The 22,315-nt window shown below is 41.4% G+C and overlaps 1 protein-coding gene across 2 annotated transcripts in view; it reads right to left on the bottom strand.

The window, feature by feature from the left end:
* Nucleotides 1-22,315, bottom strand: part of mast4 (microtubule associated serine/threonine kinase family member 4) — a 191,674-nt gene that overhangs the window by 119,163 nt on the left and 50,196 nt on the right. The window contains exon 4 of one of the 2 annotated variants that reach the window (XM_084047845.1): nucleotides 20,159-20,286. In XM_084047845.1, the coding sequence (XP_083903971.1) occupies nucleotides 20,159-20,286 (128 nt within the window). Of the gene's footprint in view, nucleotides 1-2,319; nucleotides 2,425-20,158; nucleotides 20,287-22,315 lie in introns of those variants that run through there. The other variant, XM_084047846.1, reaches the window with a different exon arrangement.

Genomic DNA, 22,315 nt, shown 5'->3' on the forward strand with positions numbered 1-22,315 from the left:
GACGTTTCATTCAAAACAGACTTGTCTTACACAGGGAATGAAAACCTATCACATTAACCCATTAAGACCGGGAACGCATCCGTGTCATTTTTTAAGATTTATTTGGCTATTTCTTTTGAAAATCGTGGAAAATTCGAGCAAATCTTTGAATTTGTATTTTTTTTTAAGGAACATTTTTAACTCTGTAACAACATCTGGGGGTCCCTGGAACAAAATATTTTGAGATGGGGATCCACGACCAGATACATTTTCAAAAACACTGTTAGGATTTAGAAGACATTTTGTAGAATCCGCCAAAAGCAAAGATTTCAGTTACAAATGTTTGCTTTAAAAAAATACATATTCAAAGATTTGCACAATATTTTCACGATTTTTCAAAAATAGCAGATCTACAAGCTCATTGCTCTGCGCTATGAGCTTGTAGATCTGCCATTTTTGAATAGCCAAAGAAATCTAAAAATGACACAGATGCGTTCCCGGTCTTAATGGGTTTAAGTTACTAACACTATCCACCACTATGTATCACATTGATAAAACTGCCCGACACGGTTCAACTGGAGAGGTGACAATTCTTTACGCATGAGCCTCGTGCGCGCTCAACACAACGGAACCACACTGCGCTGCACTGTCAAGACGAAAGCTCCTATGTCCTTAAAACAGTTACTTTTCAGGAAACGGGAGGGAGAAAAAATAACCTGCGTTCCAATGGATCCAATGTAGTTATTATTTAGTCACAAGGCTCTTGCGAATACTTTTCATTTTGGTTCAATATTGATAAAACCCACACTTAACTGCTTTCACTTTCACTTAATTTATGTTTTTCTTCAAATAAAAGAAAAAAAGCAGATCTGCAAGCTCGCGCCGCGAGGCGTTGCGAGCAGGCAGCTCGGCTGTTTCTGCGTATTTGTGCGTGACACCGACTGTGGTATGACAAAGAAGGTTGTTAACCCTTTAAGACCGGGAAAGCATCTGTCATTTTTTAAGATGTCTTTGCCTATTTTTGAAAAATTGTGAAAATGTGTGCAAATCTTTGAATAAATAGGCTATATATTGCTTTAAGCAAACATTTTAACTCAAATCTTTGCGTCTGGGGATTCTACAAGTGTCTTCTAAATTGCTGTTGCTATATAATATCAGTGGTTCTCAAACTTGTTTCATGTCAAGGACCTATTTTGGCCGCGGATTTTGGTCGCTTAAAAAAATACAAATATATATATTCAAAGATTTGCACCCATTTTCACGATTTAAAAAAAATAGCCAAAGAAATCTAAAATGAAAGTGGAAATATGAAGATACAAGGTTTCTGCCCAAAACAGCAAAGCCACGTTAAGTTAATGCTGATACCGCTGCCATTCTCATGGATATCTGAAATACCCGAAACTGCTCGTATTATAATGTAATTTATCTCTAATAATATATGAAAATCTGACTTGTTTTTTAATCTTGTTCACCTTGTTTTGTTTTCTATTTGACTTCCCTTTCCTGCCAACGACAACACGACAGACCACCTCGCATGAAGAAAAAAATGTCACCCACTCCTGTCCAACCTGTAAGCCTGAGATGTGACGATAAAAAAGTTGATTCTGGATTCGGAACACTTAACGCATTAAGACCGGGAACGCATCCGTGACATTTTTAGATTGATTTGGCTATTAAAAAATAGCAGATCTGCTATTTTTGAAAAATCTTGACAATTTGTGCAAATCTTTGAATATATATATCTATATCTATATATATATATATATATATTTTTTTTTTTTTTTTCTTTTTTTTTTTTCTGAGGGTCCCTGGAACAACACATTTTGAGATGGGGGTCTGCAGCCAAATACAAATATTTTTTATATATTTTTTCAATTTGACATTGAAAAAGTTTGAGAACCACTGATATTATAGCAATTATTTTTAGCATCAAGCTATTTAAAAAAACAGTTAGGATTTAGAAGGCATTTGTAGAATCCCCAGAAGCAAAGATTTGAGTCAAAATGTTCGCTTAAAAAATATATTCAAGGATTTCCACACTACAAATATTGCTTGTATATCTGCTATTTTTGAACAGCCAAAAAAAAAAATCTTAAAACGACACAGATGCCTTCCCGGTCTTAAAGGGTTAACGGCAACAGAGTCAAAAAAAAAATCCATCGGCGGGTCTTGGTACTAAAGGTTCTCAAAACTCGTAGCAGTGTTGTGCTCGTTGGCAGACAGTCCACAAGCCCCCCCCTGCAAACAGCACATGCATACAAACTAGCTCTCTCTCTCTCTCTCTCTCTCTCTCCGCTCCGCATGGAAAACGTGTTTTTTTTAGTCGGGTTTTTTTTTTACCTGTAGCCCTCGCCTCCTCAGAATGCTGGACTGGTCCATGACACCCAGCAGGCACACGCTAGGAACATGCTTTCTTGCCGGCGTCGAGCACAGCCATGCTGCACTGTGCCGTGTGTCTGGGGTAGAGACTCCCCTCGCCACTCCCCTCCTTTCCCCTCTCCCCTCCCCTCTATTCCCCTCTCCTTCCCTCTATTCCCCTCTCCTTCCTTCCTCTCCTCTCTATTCCTCTCTCCTCTCCCCTCACCTCTCCTCCTCTCCTCTCCTCTCCCCCACTCCCTCACTCACTAAACTCCTCTCCCCCACTCCCCTCAATTCCCCTCTCCCCTCCTCCACTCCACTCCCCTCATCTATCCCAGTCTCGTCTCGTCTCCTCTACCCCCCCCCCCTCCTCGCTGAAGTGGTTAAAGTATGTTTTAACCCTTTAAGACCTGAGGAAAATTCTTTAAAAAAATCTAAATTCTAACAGTTTTTCAAAAATAATGTAAAAAGTATTTTTTCACGATTTTTCAAAAACAGCAGATCTACAAGCTCATAGCGCGGCACTCGGTGCCGCGCTATGAGCTTGTAGATCTGCTATTTTTGAATAGCTAAAGAATTCTAGAGTGACACAGATGCGTTCCAGGTCTAAGTCTAAGCTAAATCCGTAAAGTAATTGGTAACGAAAGCGGTCAAATCAGATTTGCTTCTGAGAACTAGTGGAGTAAAGTATTAGGTATCAAAAACGTGTAAACATTCAAGTAAAGTACCTCGGCATTGTACTTTAAGTAATAGTACTCGAGCAAATGTTCTTAGTTACTCCCACCCATCAGATTAAATGTGATCTTAGCAGCTGCTAAATGCTTCCACCACAAACTGATGTGATTGGAGGGTATGAGGTCAGCTGACCACCTTCCTCTGATTACACTCCCCTGCTACTTCAGGACAGAGAGAGAGAGAGAGGGGGAGAGAAAGAGAGGAAGAGCGAGAGAGATAGAGGGAGAGACAGAAAGATAAGACAAGAGGGAGAGGGTGTGAGAGAGGAGGGAGAAAGAGAGAGAGAAAGAGGGGGAGAGGGTGAGAGAGAGTGGTGGGGGGTGAGAGAGGGCGAGACAGAGAGAGGAAGAGGGAAAAATAGAGAGAGAGAGAGGGGCAAGAGAAAGGGCAAGGACAGCCAGGAAGGATAAAAACGGCACTTCTAATTCAGCGCAGCGAGTGTGTGTGTGTGTGTGTGTGTGTGTGTGTGTGTGTGTGTGTGTGTGTGTGTGTGTGTGTGTGTGTGTGTGTGTGTGTGTGTGTGTGTGTGTGTGTGTGTGTGTGTGTGTGTGTGTGTGTGTGTGTGTGTGTGTGCGCGTGCTGGGGGTCAACAGGGGCCCCCAAGACTCATTTCTCTGGGGTTTTCAGTTATCCTCCGTGTGTGTTTGTATGCGTGTGTGTGTGTGTGTGTGTGTGTGTGTGTGTGTGTGTGTGTGTGTGTGTGTGTGTGTGTGTGTGTGTGTGTGTGTGTGTGTGTGCGTGCGTGTATGTGTGTGTGTGTGTGTGTGTGTGTGTGTGTGTGTGTGTATGCGTGCGTGGCATGTACATATCCTGCATACAGACAGCATTGTTCTGCCTCAACCTGTGTAACAATGAACTTCCACTTCCTGTTAAAGAGTGTGTCCATCTGCAGCGTTGATGATGTCATTAATGACTCATTACATTTAATTGTCATTCAGGACAAAGACAAGAGCCCCCCCGGTCTAGGAAACCTTGTATGTCCAAAACCCTTCCTTTTTTAACAAATATTCTAAAAAGATCTACAAGCGACATTGTTGTATGGCGAAGTAGGGCATAAATGTATGGGGAAAAAATACGGAGATATGAGGTTTCTGCCCGACAGCGACGATGTACAACAGTGCTCAATGATAGTGGTGAGCAACAGGACACAATATAACGGTAGGCACTGGGGCAGCACTAAGAGCAAGTGAAGGACCTCTTCTTAATGTAAAACAGGTCTACAAGCGCCTTTCACATTGAGCACTCGAAATATAACTACAGCTATATTATGTGAGCGTCCAAACGGATGCAGCTTTGATACGTCCTGTAAACAGTGGCACCAAACGCGCTGCGCTGTCTAATTAGTATATATGCTCTATGCACAGCAACCGTATTGGAAAGAAATTGGGTCGCTTCCTCGCTTCCTTCACAGGTGTTACCAATGATGCTAATTAAGGTTGTGTTCCATTCTGGTCAAACAGAGTCAGGGTGCTGATATTGTGCATGTTGGGCTCACTGGAAACACTCTGTTACACCACTGGTTCTCAAAGTGTGGTCCAGGGACCCTCGTGGTTTCTTCAGGGGGTTCCAAATGGCCCCCTTACGGGTGTGTAACACTGAGAGTGTACAAACGGAACCAAACGGACCCATTGAGGGTCCACTTGGTTCCGTTTGTAAACTCTCAAGAGTTATGGGAGTCCTTGAAATGAACACATTCAACTGCCAGGTATTATTTAATTAATTCATCCGCTGGTGCTGGCGTTTTTTTAGCTTGTTTTGACGATCTTTGAGAGAGCCGCGGAAGCCACGACGTGCACGCGGATGTAAACAAAGAGTGTCTGGGAGGGTGGGGGAGGGTCTCGTCTTTCCACCGGTGCAAACCGCAACCGCCCATTGTGTTGCTATCGCCCGTTGAAAATGGCTCCTTTTCACCCAAAAAAAAGAATTAATCCGAGCTAGATGTGTTTTTCTACAAATCCTAATATAGGAGTGGGCGGAAGTGACGTTGTTTGGGATGACGTCACATCCGTCATTCCTATGGTTTTTGAAAAGACGGAGACCTCCGTCAATGGCGGTGAATGTGTTAACCCATTGAGGCCTTTAGCCGATTCCACATGTCTCCTAAATCCCAACAGTATTCTTAAAAAAACGTATGTTTCTGTATCAGTGGTGCTCCATCTTTTTCATGTCAAGGACCCCAAAAGTGATATGTGTTTGAACGCGGACCCCCCATCTCAAAATGTTTTGTTCCAGGGACCCCCCAAACGCAAAGATTTGAGTAAAAAATGTTTGCTTTAAACAACATATCAAAGATTTGCACCACTTTTCACGATTTTTCAAAAATAGCCAAAGTGTAAAATAATGCTTTTTAGCTCAAATCAAAAAATGACACAGATGCAGGTCTCAATGGGTTAAGCAGTTTGAGAACCACTGCGCTACACTAAATGGAACAGAGCCTTCATTGGTGTCATTGGTAACACCTGTGAAGGAAGTAAGCAGGGGTGCAATGCTCAGTGGACGGGGTTGCACGCCGAGCAACCACTTATTTGGCCAGGGGGACGCCCAGGCACACGCATAGATTTAAAACTACTTTAAATTCACACTTCATCAAAAGTTTACAAAGGCTCCCGACTCACGCCAGGTACATTAACATAGGAATTAGCCTATATGCATATCAATTGTCCATTGTGTGACCTGTACTGTAGGTGTTAAGCGACGTGCGCGTCACGTCATTAAAATAGAGAGCAACCACTTCTCAAATGAGCATAGCATCACTGGAAGTAAGGAAGAGGCCCAATTTCTTTCCAATACGGCAGATGTGCATGGAGCCTATTGCAATGGTTCTGCTTAAAACTGGTGGAAACGCGGGGCCGGTTTGCGGGCCAGTTCCGTGAAAGCACCGAGGTTCCAAGAATCTACAACAGAACCAGCTCTCGAACCAAAGTTCTTTTGGAGGGAAAAGGGGGCCAACGTTAGGTGCCGTCGGGAAATGAGCATTAGCGAGGAACGAGTCGATAAAGACACCCAAAATGGGTGAAGTGCTCCTTTAAGTGAATAACTCAGGATTTCACATTGTATCGATTACAACTCATTCTGTCACCTTGGAAATCAGCAGGATTGTGTTTTGTTCCCACCCCCCATCAGACAGTGACCTCTCACTCACCCCCACCACATTAGCATTTAGAAAAGTTGTTTTCAAAAATAACACGGCCGCCAAATTCCATCCTACAATTTCACACTCTTGCTTCAGTGGGTTTCCTCTTTGCCTCTCGGCGGCCTTCTCTGCACCCTCCAACTCCCCTCTCTCTCTCTCTCTCTCTCTCTCTCTCTCCCTCTCTCTCTCTCTCTCCCTGGCCTGGTGTTCATTTCCATTCAGTGTGGCAGGCAGCGCTGGGTGAATATTAAGTAATCCAGCCCCTCACTGCTAATCTGCAGCCGAGCTCGACGATTTCAGTTAGCAAGCGTGGACCAGAATGACGTCTATAGCTTCAAAAGCTGCTTGAACGATAGGTTAGTTGCAGGGCGTTTGGCCACCTTATGCACGGGCATTAAAATAGGGCTAAAGTGGTTAATGTTTGTTAATATAATAATTAATAATTGCAAAGTGACTAGTTACTAAAGTTTTCAAATAATTGTAGTGGAGTAAAAGTACAATATTTGCCTCTGAGCTGTAGTGGAGTAGAAGTAAAAGTACTGAGAATTGGAAATACTCCAGTAAAGCAAAACATACCTCAAAATTGTACTTAAGTACAGTACTTGAGTACACACTTAGTTACTTTACAACACTGCATAAACGTAACATACTTCAGCACTGCCTCTCTCGCTCTCTCTCTCCCCCCCTCGCAGTGTGAATGAGTTATATTCCTGTGAGAATAACTTTGTATTACATTAAAATGACTTCGCTTCACTGCTCAGTGAAAAGAACCTTCACTTTGAAGTGTGAATGAGAGGATGAGAAGCTATATTATGTCCTCTGTAGCAGTGGTTCTCAAAGTGAGGTTCGAGGACCCCCAGGGGTCCTTGAGGGAGTTCCAGGGGGTCCCCAGCTAAATGATGGATCGTTAGGAATGGACCCTTATGGGTCTCTAACTCTGAGTGTGTACAAATGGAACCAAATGGACCCGTCGGGGTCCATTTGGTTCCATTTGTACACACTCAGAGTTAAATTAACATAGATTTTACAACATAAATTGGGGTCCCAGAGATAGAAATGCCATTAAATAGCCTAATGCATGTCAAACTAGGGGTCCTTGAAATTAAAATGGTTGAGAATCACTGCTAGAGCCGTAAAAATCTTCTCTTATGGGGGTCCCTGGCATATCTTTTCAAATGACCACTGCTCTATAGCCGTGGTTCCCAAACGTTTCAGGCCACAAACCCCCCCAAAATAATCCTATTTGAACTGGGTACCCCCACTTGGACTTGTAGGAGTTGAGGCATTACATTTAGTTTGACTCGGTTCCACAGATAAATAGTGAAAATAGCCGATCTATGCTCAACACAATGTATGCCTCTTTCTTAGTTAATGTCTGACAATTTGGCCAATGCTTATAGTATAGTTTGTTGATTACTTTTGACACAGTAATGGTCTTATTTTTATTTTAGAGGTATTTCACTCATTGACTGCCATGGACGAGTTAACTCGTCGAATAGGCTCTATGTATGCACAGCAGCCATATTGGAAAGAAATTGGGCCTCTTCTTACTTCCTTCACAGGTGTTAACAATGATACTAATGAAGGCTCTGTTCCATTCTGGTCAGGGTGCTGATATCGCGCATGTTGGCTCACTAGAAACACTTCATTTTGGTTCCCAAATGGCCCCTTATGGTGGGTGTGTAACTCTGAGTTATGGGGGTCCTTGAAAATAAGACAACCACTATGCCACACTAAATGGAACAGAGCCTTAATTAGTATCATTGGTAACATCTGTGAAGGAACTAAGGAAGGGGCCCAATTCATTCCCAATATGGCTGCTGTGCATAGAGCCTATTCTGCCAAGGCCCACACTGCCAACAAGTTTTTTTTTTTTTTTCTCCACACAGAACCAGGAGATAACGTAATCCAAACATGTACTGCTCCATTCACTTCCTGGTTAAATTATTACTTAAAAATCCTGTATCTCGGCTCCTGTGTTGCAGTTTTTTTTTAATGTTTTTGGCCGAAACATGATATTTTTAACGGCGTAGAACAAGCGAACGGGAGGTCGCGCTGACATTTTTTTTGTTCGCGGAAGCACAGTGAAAACCCACCGTGATTAGCAACCATCAGGGGATCCATCATACTGGAGATAAATATTCTGTGACTACTTCAAAAGGTAAGAAAATCTCTGGCAGTCTGAGCCTTATGTAGTTGTATATAATACTCTGCCAGTTAAATAGTTAAAAGGTACTTAAGGGGTGCCAAAACCGTATATATACGGTTTTGGGAATACAACCATGGAGTGCCCTTTCAACCATTTTCTATTTTTTTTATTTTTTTTCCTTCACAGCACCAGGAGATATAATTTTCCGAAGATTTAGACTCCAATCCACTTCCTGGTTAACTTATGACTTCAAAAGCCTGTATCTCGGCTCCTCAAAAATGGTTAAAAAACCTGGCACCCCATGTGTTAAATTGTCACTTTAGTAAAGCGCAGATGCCCTGTATACACTTACTGTATACTATTACGTTGGTTTGTTGACTATTGAGTGAGAAAACAATGTTGCACATTAAGCACAAATCATTTGGGGGACCCACTGCTCGAGGGAAGGACTGTTGTTCTCATTCAACAGGTGGAACTGCCCCTGCAATGTAAAGTAAGCTGAAACAAAGTCATCATACAGCACATAAGCCCAAAGCCTGCCTACGGTTCGCTAAGTCTTTCAGTAAACAAATCAGATTTGCACAGTGTGGGGCCACCTTTGTGTGTAGATGGCACCCAGCCATGAAGTGAGCGCGAAATGCTATTCTATACCAAAGACTAGAACTATACTGTGACGGACCAGTGGTGGGAAAAAGTACTCAAAAACTCTGTTACAAGTACAAGTCCAGAATTAAAAATGTACTTGAGTAAAAGTATAAAAGTATTGGCATCAAAATGTTCTTAAAGTAACAAAAGTAAAAGTGCTAAAATGTTTGAAAATAGCCGATCTACCAGCTCACAACGCGTCGCGATGCGCCGCGTTGTGAGCTTGTAGATCGGCTATTTTCAAATAGCCTAGGGCTAAAGTGGTTAATGTATGTTTCATAATACCATAATTTATATCTGAAAAGTAACTCAAGTTTTCAAATAATTGTAGTGGAGTGAAAGTACAATATTTGCCTCTGAGATGTAGTGGAGTAGAAGTAAAAGTATTGGAAATACTCAAATAAAGTACAAATACCTCAACATTTTACTTAGGTACAGTACTTAAGTAAATGTACTTAGTTATTTTCCACCACTGGTGACGGTATGGTATGTGGACTTCACGTCTGCCACACAATTACAATGCCAGTGGTTCTTAAAGTTTTAATGTCAAGGACTGTAACGGACCCGCAGACGCAGTGGGGTTTTCCACGGTCACAATGAGTTGTCCTTATTATTGTTATTTTGAAGGGTTTCCTGTCCAAACGTCAGGTCTCCATGACTTATTTTGAAGGGTTTCCTGCCTACAGGAACTCTATATGCATAAATGTATAAATGTAATACAATTTATATGCAATATAAATGGCATCAAAAGTCAGAATAGTAAATTTAATAATGGTCATATGCATATATGGGGCCGACTCGGCGTGTGCTGCGGCAAGGACTAGAGGGAGTGCGGTGCCCGCCGCCGAATAGTTCGGATATCCAGTTGTCCAGAACCACCGGCGCCGATCCATATGGGCATATACTGATGACTTCAGCAATCTCCATATATGGGCATCAAAGGGACAAGGACTGACAGATACAGATATCTCCATATATGGGCATAAAAGGGACACAGAGAGCTGGGTACAACGGGTACTCTGAAGCCCCCAATACTATGACTCAGACATATTGGTCGGATTGGCATTGGCGGCCCGACCTCTAGATGTGAGGGCCGAGAGGTGAGTTGGGAAAAAAAATCACATAATAAAGCTCACAACATGTCGAGATGTGACGCATTGGCCATTCTCAAAAAAATGGGTCCCCGGACCCTGCAACTTTGAGACCTATATTATTATAGGCCACTGGCACTAATAGTTTGATCATATTTAGTTTCCTTTTAACTGAAGTGTGACCTTTAGACATGGTTTATAAATCCTGTTTTATAAATCAGTAATAGGCGATCTACAAGCTCACAAGACAACTATTAGTTTTGGCCATTTTTTTAAACAATACATTCCCTCCTATAATGAAATGCCCTGTTGGCAGTCAGTTGGAGTAACGTCATTGGTTATTCTACGTGATGACATCACTCAACGACAATCACAATGTCATCAAAACCATGTCCTTTATAATAAATCGTCAAATACATTAAACGGCATTCAGCAACCTTTAACAATGAAAGTAGCTGCCTGTAACAACTCTTGAAACTTAGTTGTGACTGCTGTGTAGCGCAGGGGAATTAAATAAGAAGTATTTTGAGGGGGAGATCAACAGTAATCAGCCTCCCTTGACTGGCAAAACCAACCCATGGGCTGTGTGGATTTGAATCGGAACCAAAAAGCTTAAGTGACTATTATTTTACAGAGCAAAGACTTCACAAATCCAACGTGATCTACGCTGTGAGAAATGCTCTGCTGGACGGTGCATCTGAATGTACCGTACGGAGTCTATTGTACTGCTGTTGCAGTGGAGGACAAGCTGTACGCCTTTGGAGGAGGAGGGGCCCATATTGATGTGAAGGTTTTCAGCACAGTGTCTTTACGCTGGACGAAGTTACCCCTAGTAACAGCTGGAAGAGAACACCCCCCTGAGGTCCCCTCCTGGCGTCACAGCCACACAGCTGTGCTGATAGAACATACCGTCTACATCTGGGGAGGATATCCTTACTGCAATGTGCTTTTTGCATTTGATGTGGACACCCACAGATGGTCCAAACCCAGGGTTTCTGGGACTGTTCCAGAGGTGAGGTGCAACCACTCAGCCTGTGTCTCGGGGAAGGTCATGTATATACATGGAGGATGGATCCAGCTGAGTAGATGCACTAATGACATCTACAAGTTGGACACGACCACAATGTTCTGGTCCTTAATTAACACCGGAGGAACTCCACCAGCTAATTCATTAGGTCACTCTGCCACCATCATCGGGACAAAGATGTTTGTATTTGGGGGCTTTAGGAACGGGGGCTACAGCAACAACATCAGAGTGTTTGACACAGAGACCAACCACTGGCTGAGCACAGCTTCCTTCTGGAAGACGCTGTGGTCCTTCTGGATGGAGGACCACAGCGTCCTTCCAGAAGGACGCTGGGCTCATTCAGCCTTTGCCTACAAAGGAGAGCTGTACATACTTGGTGGCGAGTTCATTACCCAGAGCTTGAATGATCTGTGGATATTCAATCCCGATACCTCCTCATGGAAGAAGGTTACTCCCAAGGGTAAACTCCCCAAATCGACGCATAGTAGTATGTGCTGTTGCATGGTGGGAGATCGTGCTTTCCTCTTTGGAGGAAACAAGAGCCCACCCCGTGACCTATTCATCTTGGACTTGAGTCCTAGTATGAAGACGTTATGCAAGCAAGCGGTTATTCGGTTCGATCTGGAGCAGTCGGAACTCCCGCATGACATCAGGTGGGAACTGGCAGCCATGACTACCATTGCGCGTCACTCGCCATTTAAGATGTTTGAAAAATCTTGAACGTGTGAGAACTACTGATTTAAAAGGCATTTGTAGAATCGGCCTCAGGTCTTAACTCATTGAGTGCCAATGACGTGTTTTGACGGCTGTTTTCAGTGTGCCCTGAGTGCCAATGACGTCTTTTGACGTCTCCTAAATATTTTTTTTGTTAAAAAATAAACAGAAAAAAATTACACTTTTCCTGTGAAAAACTATGCATTTCTGAGTGAGACATGCCACTTTCAAACATCAAACAACAAATGTCAACGAGGTCACAATGACCTCGTTGACATTTGTGAAACCACACCTGAATCACCTCAGTGATTAGCAACCATCAGGAAATCAATCACACAGAAGACAAACACTCTGTGACCACTTGAAAAGGTAAGATAATAGCAAAATTACGGCATAGGGATCAACAAGCTTGAAATAGGTATGGCACTGAATGAGTTAACTCATTGAGTGCCATTAACGTGTTGTTGTTTTTTTCATGAAAAAAACGAAAAGAACCCAAGATATCATTATCTGAAGATTTGCAGCTCCATCCACTCCTTGTTTAACTTATAACTGAAAAAAAAACATTTAGAGATGGGGGGGGGGGGTCCGTGGCCAAATACATATCAATTTGGATATGAAATTAAAACGTTTGAGAACCACTACTCAAACCTACAATTAGGCATTTAGCAGACACTCTTAACCCATTAAGACCGGCACTTCAGTGATGCTGGCGGAACTCGGCTGCGCCTCGTTCCTGACCGCATCACTGGCGTGCCAATAATGACGGTAAAGCACACCCTCTTGTGTAATATTGCTTAATTCTATACCAAAGACTAGAACTATACTGTGACGGACCAGTGGTGGGAAAAAGTACTGAAAAACTCTGTTACAAGTACAAGTCCAGAATTAAAAATGTACTTGAGTAAAAGCATAAAAGTATTGGCATCAAAATGTTCTTAAAGTAACAAAAGTAAAAGTGCTAAAATGTTTGAAAATAGCCTAGGGCTAAAGTGGTTAATGTATGTTTCATAATACCATAATTTATATCTTATAAGTAACTAAAGTTTTCAAATAATTGTAGTGGAGTAAAAGTACAATATTTTCCTCTGCGATGTAGTGGAGTAGAAGTAAAAGTATTGGAAATACTCAAATAAAGTACAAATACCTCAACATTTTACTTAGGTACAGTACTTAAGTAAATGTACATAGTTATTTTCCACCACTGGTGACGGTATGGTATGTGGACTTCACGTCTGCCACACAATTACAATGCCAGTGGTTCTTAAAGTTTTAATTTCAAGGACTGTAACGGACCCGCAGACGCAGTGGGGTTTTCCACAGTCACAATGTGTTGTCCTTATTATTGTTATTTTGAAGGGTTTCCTGTCCAAACGTCAGGTCTCCGTGACTTATTTTGAAGGGTTTCCTGCCTACAGGAACTCAGCCTTAAAGTGTTGGCACTGATTAGAATGACATTCACCTGGTGCTGACGCCCAGTACGAGGCTGAAGATGGCAGCAGTACAACAAAACTGGCAAACTGGCAAACTTCACAGGTGTTACCAATGATGCTAATTAGGGTTGTGTTCCATTCTGGTGGTCGAGGATTAAGGACGGCATAAACATCAATGCAGCATGGAACTGTGGACAAAATCTCATCCAACGATGTGAAACATGTACATGTCATGGTGCAATTTGTTGATATATTATTGTGTATTAAAAAAATCTTCACCCTTTAATGGCCAGCCGGGTCCGCTACAAGGACCGCGGGTCCATTTGGTTCCATTTGTACTCAGAGTTACAGACCTGTAAGGGGTCCATTTAGAACCTCCTATAGAGCGTGCCAAAAATCCTGAAGGGGGCGTCAACAAGTGTCTTTTGGTAGCAGCGGACATCTTTGAGGGGTATGCCTTGCTTTATCAGGGCAAGAAGCAACCTGTGGATACTCTACGGTGGGTTACTTTACTTTAAGGGTAGCATGTTTCGTTTACATCTCTCAGCCCCTCTGCCTCTGTATACAATGTCAACATCAAATGATTTATGATATGATAATATAGACTCTGTGACTCTCTCTGGTGACTTCTGATTTCCGGGATTCAGTACAAGGTCATTAAAACATTATTGACTCGGACAGCTAAGCCCATCAGAATGTAAACATGCATAACGGTCGTACAAGTATAGAAATATTAAACAAATAATATATTTCTAATAAGGGATAATGACAACAATAAGTTAGCTATTGAACGTAAATAATAGGAAACTTTAGGAAATAGGATATTTTTCTGACTTTCCATGTGGTGAACAATTAGCATAATAATTCATATTTATTAGGATATTATATATTCATCTTTACAAGTCAAATGGTTTATTGCCTAAAACCAAATCCATTTAATTAACACCAACAGTATTCCACTACCACTTCAAACCCTATGAACTTCACTGACTGAGGTCCCACAGGGTCCATAATTGCCCCCCCCCCCCCCCTACTCTATACCACTGGTTCTAAACGTAGGGTCCGGGGACAACCAGGGGTCCAAATGGACCCTTAAAAAGGTCTGTAACTATGTGAGTGTACAAATGGAACCAAATGGGTCCATGTAAATGTATTATCTGTTTATCAAAGAGCTGGAGAGACAGGGAGACGCCTGTTACTGAATAGACACTCAATAGCACTATCAGAATATAGTGCTTTAAGCTTTTAACAAAAAATATCACTTACACTCAGTGGTGGAAAAGGTATTCACGTACGGAATAAGTAAACGTCCGGAATTCTAAATTTACTCGAGTAAAATGCGTCAAAATGTACTTAAAGTACCAAAAGTAAATGCGCTCATTATGCAAAATGTCCCATTTCAAGTTTTCTTTGAAAAAAGCAGATCTACAAGCTCACAATGCGTCGCATCACGACGCATTGTGAGCTTGTAGATCGGCTATTTTCAAGTGGCCGAAATGTATAGGGCTGAAGTGGTTATGTTTTGTAATAATAATCAAAGTCTACAAAGTAACTAGCAACTAAAGTTTTCAAATAATTGTAGTGGAGTAAAAGTACAATATTCCCCTCTGAGATGTAGTGGAGTCGAAGTCAAAGTATTGGAAATTTGAAACACTCAAGTAAAGTAAATATCTCAAAATTGTAAAAAAAAAAAAAAAAAAAGTACAGTACTTGAGTAAATATAATTCATTACTTTAAACCACTGCTTACACTACCTTTAAAAATACATCTCTACAAATAAAAGCATGTTTGTGGCTCAAACGATGCGCCGACACAACCTTGTTGAGTTAGAGGACATTGGTGTCCTCTCTGCTCAAAAGCCACAGACACAAGGATTATGACGGTCTTATCGCCACGTCGGGCCTGAAGGAGAACAATTGATTTTTCTGTCAAAGAGCGTCAGGGGTGGAGAAACGCTCCACGCTCGAGACGGAGAGAGCGGCGAGACCGCGGGGGCACGGCCCGACACGTACGAAGGTGGACGAAAAAGACAAACAATAACGGTATGTGTATCTACAAGAGCTTGTCAATTAACTTTTTAATAAAACAGTCATTGCAAAAGACAAATAAAGTAATTGATGTTATGGCTGTTTTGCACACGGTCCAGTGGTAGCAGAGGAATTTGGACGAATAAGATGAACAAATAGATAAGAAATGTAAATGATGAATAAACTGTATAAACCAAATTTTAGGGGATTTTTGTTTTTCCTCCTCAAGCGTTCCGATTTCACCTGCTTCCTGGGGCCCCTCTCTGGCTGAAGAGCTCCAAATCTCTCTCCCACACTCACACACACACACACACACAAGTTACCCGGGGGGGATTTTAGATTTGCAATTCTTATCCTTTGGTTTTGTTAGGAAATGATGTGAGTTTTGCAATCATTTAAAAGTCAATTCATTTTTTACAAGCTACAAGCTCACATTTTGATGATTGATTGATATGAATATTTTATTAACCGTTTGAGAATAGTACAGAGGTACGATTTCACAATAATTGTTAAAAAGGTCTAGGGGGCTTGTTGCCATTGTGGTCCCGTGTATTCAATTAATCAACGCGTCGCAAGTTACTATTCCACACATAGTTGGTACAAACTTGCCTTTTATTTACATGTTCAGCCTAAATACTGACGGCCAAGAGTTACGTAAGTGAGTGATAGTAAACAGTGGCTTGTTGTTGATACTAGTAGTATGGGAGGATGTTGATGTAAAAGGATGAAAAGGAAAGGCTGAATACATTAAAGTGAACCCCACAAAGAGAGGAGAGAGAGGAGAGGGGTTGTGGGACCCCCAGGACTTTTCAGGGTGCATAGAACGTGTTGCAAAGGGGACCCCCGGACTTTTTGGGAGGGAAAAAGGCTGAATGTCGTAACAGTGGTTCTCAAAGTGGGGGAAAAATGAGTTAACCCATTAAGACCTGAAGAAGCATCTGTGTCACATTTTCATTTGAGCTAAAAAGCATTATTTTACACTTTGGCTATTCAAAAAAAGCAGATATACAAGCTCATAGCACCGAGTGCCGCGCTACGAGCTTGTAGATCTGCTGTTTTTGAACATTTTTGAAAATGTGTGCAAATCTTTGAATATATATTGTTTTAAAGCGAACATTTGTAACTCAAATCTTTGCTTCTGGGGGTCCCTGGAACAATTTTGTTTTAGATGGGGGTCCACGGCCAAATACATATCATTTTAGGGGTCCTTGACATGAAAAAGTTTGAGCACCACTGATGTAGAAACATATGTTTTTCAGAAAACTGTTGGGATTTAGAAGACATTTGTAGAATCGGAATAAAAATGAAAATAGGCAGTATACAAGTTCTCAAAGAGTCGCGTTGTGAACTTGTAGATCGGCTATAACAAGTCTCGAAAGCTTTTTTTGCAAAATTGTAAATGTTTTGGAAACATTTTAACAAGACAACTCTGGTATCAATGGCTCAGAGCATGGGGCTATACCAAACTATTCCATGCCAAGGTCCCCCAAGTGGACATAACCAACGGCTGCCCCCCTTTCGTGAAATGGCTTTCTAAAAATGTAATAAATAAGTAGGTGGACAAGGTACCACATACTCTTGCTCAAATGTGAGTCGACTACAGAGAGAAAGTTGCTCTGTCAAATTTGTACTCGAGTTAAATTACTGGAGTAATTGCTATGTGAGTATGCAAAAGCGCATGTTTTTAAAATAACACCTACGCCAAAGTGCAAAATACATTTTCCTTTCTCATATCAATGCATCGCTGTATTAAATATCATCTGATATTTTCACTATTTTTAAAAGAACGGGCTTAAAGGAGTAGTTCACCCCAAAAATGTACATTGTTTTTGTTTTTGTCGCATTCCTATTAAGCCATGGGGTGTGTAATTGATAGGAAATAAGTCATTTTTTGGGTGAACTACTTCTTTAAGTGATTAAGTCGTAATGCACAGTACGTGTTCCCTTCCTAGAAATGTAGTTTCAATCCTGTCTCCAGCCTATTTGATTTAATGTTGCCATCAATATAATTCAATTCCTCCACTTTTCACCTACCACTGTCTGCAGTATACTGGTCCTATATCATATTAAGCTTTTGCTTTGTTCACACTAAGCATATGCTACAGGAGTCAAACATAGAATATTTGTCTTTGAAATGTAGTGGAGTGAAAGTCATAAGTATCCACAAATACAAATACTCAAGTAAAGTACGGAGACTCAACTAATTTAAGTGCAATACTCAAGTAAATACACTCTGGTTACTGTCCACCGCTGGTTAAAACATACTGTAGAGAATCTGTATTCCTCTCAGCTCGGGATTGGTCGATATTAAAATGCTGGTATCGGCGAGTATGCCAGTCTATGCCACTCCGATACCACGTAATCATGTATCACATGTATGATATTTCATTTACAGTAATGTTTTTTGAATGCTTCAGTTGATCCTTGTATACTCTTACTGTACTGTTTACAGTATTATTTCAATATATTATTTAACTCAAAGGTGTTACCAATGACAGTAACGAAGGCTCTGTTCCATTTAGTGTAGCACAGTGGTTCTCAAACTGCTTCATTTCAAGGACTCCCATTATACTCTTGAGAGTGTACAAATAAAAAACATTTGGTTCCATTTGTACACTCTCAAAGTTACAGACCTTTGGAACCCCCTAAAGGAGGTCCCGGGACCCCACTTTAACAACCACTGTTCTAATTTTTGTTTTTTATTACACACTGGTATCGGATCGATACTCGCTATCGAACGATACACAAGTTGTATCGGAATCTGTAAGAAAAAAAGAAAAACGGTACACAAATCGGTACATCTCTAGTCGATATAACTCACTAATTTTTCCAGAACCGTTAAGCCTACAGTACGTATACCAGGATACAATCACCACGACCACCGTTTTCTATCTGACAAAATCTAAAAAAACTGTACAGTGGAGAAGAAATTGGTCCCCTGGCGAACGTTTAAAAAAAGAAAAACAATCACAGTTGGGTCTACTTCAGGGTTTTCTCAAGGGCGAATGATTCACCGCCTCTTTAAAAGAAAGCTGTGGGCAGTACTGTAGCGTCTATTGTACCATAGAATAACGGCAAAACCAGATGGATACAAAAGATTTGGACTGACAAGACACACACACACACACACACACACACACACACACGTTTGTATTACTATACCTTTGAGGACATCAACATTTGATTTTACGAAAGCCATTTGTAATCAATTTAGCCGTTTTTAATCGCAAGCGTAAAATAGCATCTCCAAACATATTTGTTCAACCATAAAACATGTTTTTTTTCCGTGAAGACCAAGAAAATGGTCTTCACACGTCTATTTCTCACATTATATTATACTTGTGGGGACATTTCATCACAAGTACAGTATCACACACACACACACACACACACACACACACACACACACACACACAGACACAGACACCATTATGCACATAATACTGCAGCTACCGCATTAGGGCCGTCCTTGACTAAAGACATTTGCAGTCGACTAATAGTCACAGGAATGTGTTGACTAGTTCAGTGGAGTCTCAAAGTGGGGTCCGGGGACCCCCAGGGGTCTTTGAGGGGGTTCAAGAAAATGAGATAATGTAGCTTCAAAATTAGCTATTGATAATAGCCGATCTATAAGCTTTTTAAAAAAATCTTGGGACATTTTTGGAATATTATTTAAAACAGTTTAACAACACAAACCAGTATATATGGGGGTGCCTGGACCAAAATCCTTTCAGATAGGGGTCCGCGGGCCATATACATGTTACTTTGAGGGGGTCCTTGACATGAAAACGATTGAGAGCCACTTGGCTCTAGGGGTCGGTCGTTCCGGAGGTTTCCCTATCTTTAGATGGAGTCAGCGCTCAGAATACACCTCTCTGGCCGGCAGCCCTCTAAGAACTAATGTCCGCTCTATTTTTATTTAATCATTAACCTTTATATTTATCCAGGTCAGTGTTTACTGAACCCAAACGCTCTTTTTCAGCAACGCCCTGCTTCACAGATGCGTACTACATTGTCGCACGCTGAAACTAGCCAATGTGCAAGCTTGTAGATCTGCTATTGTTTAAACATTTCAGAAAAAACATCGAAAATGTTTGAAAATTGTTGAATAATCTTTTTTTTTTTCTTAGCACGAATCCTCTCTTCTGGAGGTCCCTGGCACAAAATATTCTCACATGGGGGTCCATGGCCAAATTACATATCAATTTGGGGGGGGGGTCCTTGACATGAAAAACAGTGATGTAAGCTACCTTCTACTGTACTTCCAAACACCCACCAGAAATACATCGGCGCCCTCCAGTGGTCAGAAAACAAATTCAGCTTTTTGTTCCAACAACACCATAACTCACAGGTGTTACCAATGACACTAATGAAGGCTCTGTTCCATTTAGTGTAGCACAGTGGTTCTCAAACTGCTTCATTTCAAGGACTCCCATAACTCTTGAGAGTGTACAAATGGAACCAAATGGACCCGTAAGTTACAGACCTGTAAAGGTCCATTTGGAACCCTCTAAAGGGAGTCCCGGGAGCCCACTTTGACAAACCACTGTTCTACAATTTACATTCTACATAATTTACAATCTACATTCTAAGCAAGAGCTGTGTGTTATGATGACGCCGTTATCTCATATCATTTCCAACAACACCATCCCATAGTCTGAAAATCACAGAGAATCATTTGTAATCCTCGTACCTCCACACGCAAAGACAGAAGTGTGTACTTGTTGTTCTGAAGAGTACACACACACACACCTGAGGATAAGGCTTATGCATTCTGACAGGTCAGGAAGCAGCGTATGTACCTGCTTGAAGGTAAGGGAGGGAGGGGGGGGGGGGGGGGGGGGGGGAGCAAACAGGAAGTATTTACCTGGTTGAAGATGAGGGAGGGGGCAGACTTCCCGAGCGTCTGTGACATGGCGCGGAGGTTCGACATCTCGGAGGAGGAGGACGGCTGCCACGTCTGCTGCTGCCCGGCGTACGGAAGCAGGTACTTTCCTGTCGGGGAAAGAGATTTTTCAAAAATTGCAGATGTACATTTTTGAAAAGCAAAAGCATAAAATATGGATAAAGTGGTTAAAATGGTTGCGACGCTATTAACTGATTAAGTTGGGGACCCCCTGGAAACCACCCCCAAGGACCCCTGGGGGTCCCCAGACCCCACTTTGAGAACCACTGCCCTAAACAAAAACAAAAAAAAAGTGATTTGATTGATTGACACGAAGAACGGCCAATCAGCTCCCTTCGTGCCTTCTATAGCAGACAAAATTATTTAAAAAAATGTTTGGCAATAATGACTAGGGCTGTCACCATTAGAACACAACATTTAAGTTGACGATGATTAATTGTCACACAACTAGTAAGTGTTTTTAGGCATTGAACATTGGAACATATGAACATTTTTTGTATTTCCGTTTGCCTTTCAGGCTTGAGCCTTCGTAATAAAAAGTTGCACAGGTCAGATATGACAAGCAACCTTAAATATATTACAAAGAAATTACTGACATACTTAATCATTATATCATTTACCAAAAAAAGGCAGAAATAGCAAGTGTAAGCTTGTACATCAGCTGTTACCGCTATTTTAATATTTGAAAATATGTGAATATTTCTCAACAAGGAAACGATGATGCAAAATAATTGAATTCCAGGTTGTAAAGTAGTTTTGCAGTGAAAGCTAAACCCAGCTGTCTGCTCTGTTCATATGCATGAAGGTGAAAGCCTTTAACGTTAACCCTGTGAGGTCAGGAACCACAGGCTAATTAGGACAAAAGCACATGTAAACCAATTAACAGATGAGTGTCACTCTCGATATGTACCGTACAACCTAGAGCGGGGGTCTTCAACGTTAGTCAGGCCATGGACCTCTTAGCTGAGAGAGAGAGAGATGAAGCAGGGACCCCCACTACATATTGTATACAATTGTGTTGCAGATTCATTTTGCAGATATTTTTTTCATTTATTTCATAGATAGCTCACAGCATTATCATCAGTGTTACGTTTTTTTGTTTTGTTTTTTTCGTTCATCTTTCATTCTTTCAGATATTCATCCACTTAAACACTCAATACTTTGTAAACCCAACCTTTGGCTCTGTACTTGGTCTGCTCTCCCCCCACACCAAATATATTCACCAAAAATAGCCGATCTACAAGCTCACAATGCGCCTGATGTTGTAGATCTGCTATTTTAAGATAATGTTCCCCCCATAATACGGATACTAAGGTTCAAGTGGATAATGTAAATGAAAAAGCGGTCCCTATAACAAAAGATTTGGCGGCCCGCCTGTAGTAACTCAGAGGACCCCCTAGGGGTCCCGGGCCCCCTGTTGAAGACCCCTGACCTAGACCGTACAGTAAAACACAAATTGTGACAGCACAACCTACGCCTTACAGTAAAACACTCATAATAGGACTGAAAACAGGAAGTGAGGGAGGAAAACTGTGGTCCTTCCTTCCCCAACCGAGATTAATTAGCTTCCTGTGCAGAGCCCACCGTATCCTAACAACAATAATATTACACCATACCCTGTTCTGACTTCGAATAAGTCAATGTGTTATTTGTTCATATTCATCTGTACATCAGTGTTGATTTCATCGACTAAAACTATGACGGAAAATGGTACAAACTAAATAAAAACCAAGCTGCGACAACTAAAACTAAGACTACATATAGTGACAATTTCGTCAACAAATATAAACTAGACCAAAATGTTAGAGAGGGACTAGTGGGGAAGAGATCCAGTAGAACTAAAAGACAAGACATTTTATGTTTGGTTGCGCTCGATTGTTGTGCTCTGAAAATAGCCGATCTACAAGCTCACAATGCGTCGCGCTGCGACGCGTTGTGAGCTTGTAGATCGGCTATTTTCAGCACGCAACCAAGTGTAAAATCAGCCATTACGGCGCCATCAAGGCACCGGCAAAACACATTTTAGTCGACTAAATCAACTGTAGATTTAGTCGACTATAATCATACGATATTTATGCGACTGAAACTAGACAAAAACTAGAACATTTCAGATGACTA

Source organism: Gymnoscopelus microlampas (assembly GCF_963454915.1).
Source record: "Gymnoscopelus microlampas genome assembly, chromosome: 21".
Classification (NCBI taxonomy): Eukaryota; Metazoa; Chordata; class Actinopteri; order Myctophiformes; family Myctophidae; genus Gymnoscopelus; species Gymnoscopelus microlampas.